Below are 5,036 nucleotides of genomic sequence, written 5' to 3' on the forward strand. Positions count from 1 at the left end.
AGTATGTATTGGATTTGTGTTTACGTACCACTGTAACATAGAAGTATGTAGTGGATTTGTGTTTACGTACCACTGTAACATAGAAGTATGTATTGGATTTGTGTTTACGTACCACTGTAACATACAACTATGTAGTGGATTTGTGTTTACGTACCACTGTAACATACAACTATGTATTGGATTTGTGTTTACGTACCACTGTAACATAGAAGTATGTACTGGATTTGTGTTTACGTACCACTATAACATACAACTGTGGACTGGATTTGTGTTTACGTACCACTGTAACATACAACTATGTACTGGACTTGTGTTTACCTAAGATTTAATTGAATAAGCATGCTCTGAGCATGCGTTACTAGAACAATGCACCGGACCAGCATTTACGCTGGTTTAACGAAGAACATTTTTTTGGGGCTAGTGTTCATAGAAATGCAATTAATAGGCATATTTTGGAAACCTTTTGTAACTTATAACTTCAAACATGTAGTGACGTTACGTTCTATGTTAGAGTTCGCTAGGTTCTGTAATCTCGCCACTTGTCTCATTTACTCGAGTCAACAAAGCGTACAATCAGAGATAAAATTGAAGTTACAACCGGACAAAAAAATAGTTAATTTATAACTAGTAAGTTTGGTTGTTTGTTTTGAGTTTCACGCGAAGCCACACGAGGGCTATCTGCGCTAGCCTTCCTTAATTTAGCAGTGATAGAATTGGGGGAAAGACATCTAGTCATCACCACCCACCGCCAACTCTTGGGCTACTCTTTTACCAACGAATGGTGGGATTGACCGTCACATTATATCGCCCACACGGCTGAAAGGGCGAGTATGTTCGGTGATGGGAATTAGAGTCTGCGACCCTCAGATTGTGAGTCGAGCGCTCTAGCCACCAGACCTAAAACTGGCAAGATGACGGCTATTAAGCAGTGTACAAAAGACGTTAGACCTTTGTGACAATCCTGGTATGTTTTAAAGTAACGTGATTTGTGTAATTTTCTATAGTATGAAAAACTTGCTGTGATGTTTGTAGTTTTAATGAATTAAAACAGAGAAAGTTTTTGCTGAACATATGTATTTTGAGCACATTCATGATTTAGTTTTATTTGTCTACAATGTTAGGATGACAAAATCTTGTCAAAACGTCCTACATTTATAATAGTTATTTCATTACCCAGTCAAGCCGTTTCAAAACTTTTAATTTTAGAAGCATTTTCTTTTAGGGTTGTACAAAAAAATAAATAATAATAATAACGTACGGACTTAACGGTTGGAAATCTTCTTTAACACTTCTATTTTCGAAGATTTCATTGGCTACACAATAAATAATATAATACATGAATTAACTATTTACCGAGATTAATGACGCAGTCAAAAATGAATTTCTTCTTATAATGCACTGTTGTTGTAACTTCTGGGTATGTTATGATCGTCTGGTAAAAAGATATATGTAAATCTCATACAGTTAGGTTTCTCTCTCTCTTACACACAGAAACTCTACATAAAAGCTTTCATGGATAAGTTTTGAAAGGTTCTAAAGACGTCATAAAGAATGACCTCTTTATTTTTTCACGTCACAATAGTATATACAAAAGTATTTTCTGTTGCTTCAGTAACTCTGCAAATAGGTGTCAGAGCCAGCACGAGCGTAAGGAGAAGCAAGTATTAAGAATTGTTGTCGCAAGTATGCGTACATGTATGTCATAATTAAATTCAACCATTTGAAAAATGTTCAAGTAACTATTTTATTAACAGTGCTGAAATATCTATTGGAAAGTTCTAATTGAATGGTGTAAGGTTAAGACGCACTTATTTGGTTTTGGAGTATGTTTCAAAGTTAGATAATCAGGCTGTGGTACCAAATTAATAACGTAACAGAAGAGTTAAATGAATGTGATCAAGGTCGAAGCACAAGTAAAATTTATTGCATTAGTTTCACCTTGTACCTAAAAAAATATGTCCAGGCCTGTTATGTCCACATATCTACCTCTTCGTTTTTAACGACATTTACAAACTCCTAATGAAATACTTAGTTTCTTACCTTTTCCTCCTCTCGGCCATTTTCTTTTTTGCTCTTATCTAAACAAGCGACGGAGAAAAAACCGGTCTTGTGTTTTAGTTCTACACGTTTGGACTCCATATTGTGTCAGGAAAGCCAGCCATGAGCCCGGAGAAATTATCAAAGCGGGGTTCACTTTTATAGTGATCAGGGGTTAAAAAAATAATTATTCTAATAAGTAACTAGGTGTGCTTATAATTTCTTCGAGGTAAAGTTTGAGGAAGATCAAGAAACAGGGTATGGAGATTAGAAGTGTTTGAGTAATTCTTTCTGTGACAAAGCTAAAACTTGCTAACTCGCTCCCGGACTAGCAGCCTCGTTAATGAGCTGACGGCGTCGCCGGGAAAGCAGCTAGCTCCTGCTTATCGATCGCCACATTTGCGCGGGGATCGTCTGTGAGAATGCACGTGGTAGTTCCAGCGTTTGCACGCATGTTGGCTGTGGCTCGTGCATAGCAACGTGCATTGGGCGTACGATGTGCTACACGAAGACGTCACTACAATATAGACTGTTTTTGATTTGTTTACTCGAAAATCAGGGATCCCTGACGTCATAGCATACAGGTGAAACACTGTATACTGGGGATTTAATAACAAAGAACTCAGAGTCAAAATATCCTCGATCAGGTGAAATGTCATGCCAACAAGTTAAAAAAAACAGCTCTTAATAAAAGTAATTTAGTGTTTTCACATTTATAAATGCTTTATTTATACAGTAGAAAACACACAAACGTCATAATATAAAAATTTTCCATGCACATCCATTAGAGACAGAGAGAAAAAAGTTTTTTCTTTAAAAATTTACATTAATCGCAAAAGTAAGACAGCACTTACCTCGAAAAATAATTAAGCTAATGAAAGAAAACTGCGACTGAAAATATTATTCTAGATTATGCACTTTTTAAGTTTTGTGTTTATTAAAAACGCCCCCTTAGGTTTTGCAACATGCTTTTAAAGTATCACTTGTTCTAAACTGTTTTAGTTATAGTTACTCACATACATGTATATAGACAGTGGAATGTAGAGGGTTAGACAAGCAGGATGAACGATAGATGAGGGTTAGGCAAACAGGAAAAGATAGATGAAGGTTAGGCAAACAGGTAGAAAAATAGATGAGGGTTACACAAGCAGGTAGAAAGATAGACGAGTGTGAGACAAGCAGGTACAAAGATAGATGAGGGTTAGACAAACAGTTACAAAGATAAATGAGGGTTAGACAAACAGGTACAAAGATAGATAAGGGTTAGACAAACAGGTACAAAGATAGATAAGGGTTAGACAAACAGGTACAAAGATAGATGAGGGTTAGACAAACAGGTAGACAGATAAATGAGGGTTAGACAAACAGGTGCAAAGGTAGATGAGGGTTAGACAAACAGTTACAAAGATAGATGAGGGCTAGACAAACAGTTACAAAGATATATAGGGGTTAAATAAAGTTGGTAGACAGATAGATGAGAGTGGGAGACAGATATTTACACTGCTCATCTTTAGGAATCTGCTAGAAAGATGCTTTAACAGGGGAACCCGCCATACACAGTTTGCACGTGTTTAGAAGTTGATCTCGACCAGTTGACCACCTTCAACTTCTGTTGTAAATGTTATTTAAAAATGCTCTCCTGTAATTTGAACAATTGGAGTCTCTTACCGCGAACAATATACCACTCTTTGTTTGCACGACTAATTTTGATCTTATTATTCCTAGTAAGTTTAATTATTTTGGTGAAACTGTTCTTTCATGGTAATTGATATCATACTTTGATTCTTCATCTACCAAGGTCACGTGCTTTTCTTGTTGGTAACCCAAGCTGCTGTAGTATGTTAACTGTGCTTTTCTTAAAGCATCTCAGTTTAGTGAGAAAATAAAAATTAAATTGTCACCCATCATCAGGATAGATCTTCCGATCGATCCAGCAGACATTTTATTTCAATACCGTCAACACTAAATATTATTTTTTTTATGTTCGGACGTGCTTATAGATTTTGCACAGATAAACTATTTACGGAATGCAGATAACATGTTAGTGTCCTAGTTACACGTTGTCATTTTCCTTTGGCGCCTTTTAATTACCCTCCAAAAGATGTCATTGTAGTTTAGTACATGATATCCACAAGAAGGTCGACTATATAGAGGCTTCGTAACATCTGGGGCTCTGTCCTTCCTACTTCTACTTACGGGATACCACGAGTGACGTAGGTAACGGGGAGAGAGAGTTGAAAGTATTGTGTGTTCCATTTAGTATTCATCTCTCTAAGTACTTATTTAGAAATATCTTTATCTCTTTTCAGTCTCAGAAGAGAAGTGTTTCTTGTAAATGAAGTGTGTTTGTTTGTCTTTTGTATAACAAAGAATTGTTTGTTTTTAATTGGCTTCAGTCAGGTCGGAAAATCAGTTTAACTCTGTATAACATTTTCTGTCTTCCATCCAGTTATTGCTGTTATTATTTTTACCTGTACTTAAGAAACTCACATTCATCGTTCGTGCAAGAAGTCGGTGAAAACATTATTGTGATAATTTGTACCAAGCTGGATCTGTGTGTATTTGCTTCTTATGTTGAGCGTGTTTATTAATTTGATATACGAAATTTAAATTGATTTGGGCCTTAGAAAGAGAGGGAAAAAGAAAGAAAAACAGCTGAATTAAACGCAACGCGCATTTCCAAAATGGCGTCTCTAGGGAAAACTGTTTGAAGTGGCGAGGGGTGTGTGTAGCTAAAGCTGTCATGCACATAAGGCATGCTATACGTGTAAATGTCATAAAACTTAAATTCTGTTTAGTCCTTAGCACACTCTTACATTTATGAGCATAACACACAATATAACACATACATATATATATATACATAGAGAGAGAGGCAGATATGTACAGTATTTTTCGGTGTATAAGACGCACTTTTTTACCACAAAATTTGATGTCAAAATTTGCTTACGTCCTATACACCGAAGGTGTGAATAACATATACACAGCGTGGTCACAAA

At 36.1% G+C, this 5,036-nt stretch overlaps 1 protein-coding gene across 1 annotated transcript in view; it reads right to left on the minus strand.

The window, feature by feature from the left end:
* Window positions 1-2,359, minus strand: part of LOC106465398 (kinase suppressor of Ras 1-like) — a 37,633-nt gene extending 35,274 nt beyond the window's left edge. The window contains exon 1 of the mRNA XM_022393298.1: window positions 2,041-2,359. Coding sequence (XP_022249006.1) covers window positions 2,041-2,060 — 20 coding nt within the window. The 5' untranslated portion in view covers window positions 2,061-2,359. The remainder of the gene's footprint in view (window positions 1-2,040) is intronic.
* Between the last annotated feature and the right edge of the window lie 2,677 nt (window positions 2,360-5,036).

The sequence above is a fragment of the Limulus polyphemus genome, unplaced genomic scaffold (genome assembly GCF_000517525.1).
Source record: "Limulus polyphemus unplaced genomic scaffold, Limulus_polyphemus-2.1.2 Scaffold1931, whole genome shotgun sequence".
NCBI lineage: Eukaryota > Metazoa > Arthropoda > Merostomata > Xiphosura > Limulidae > Limulus > Limulus polyphemus.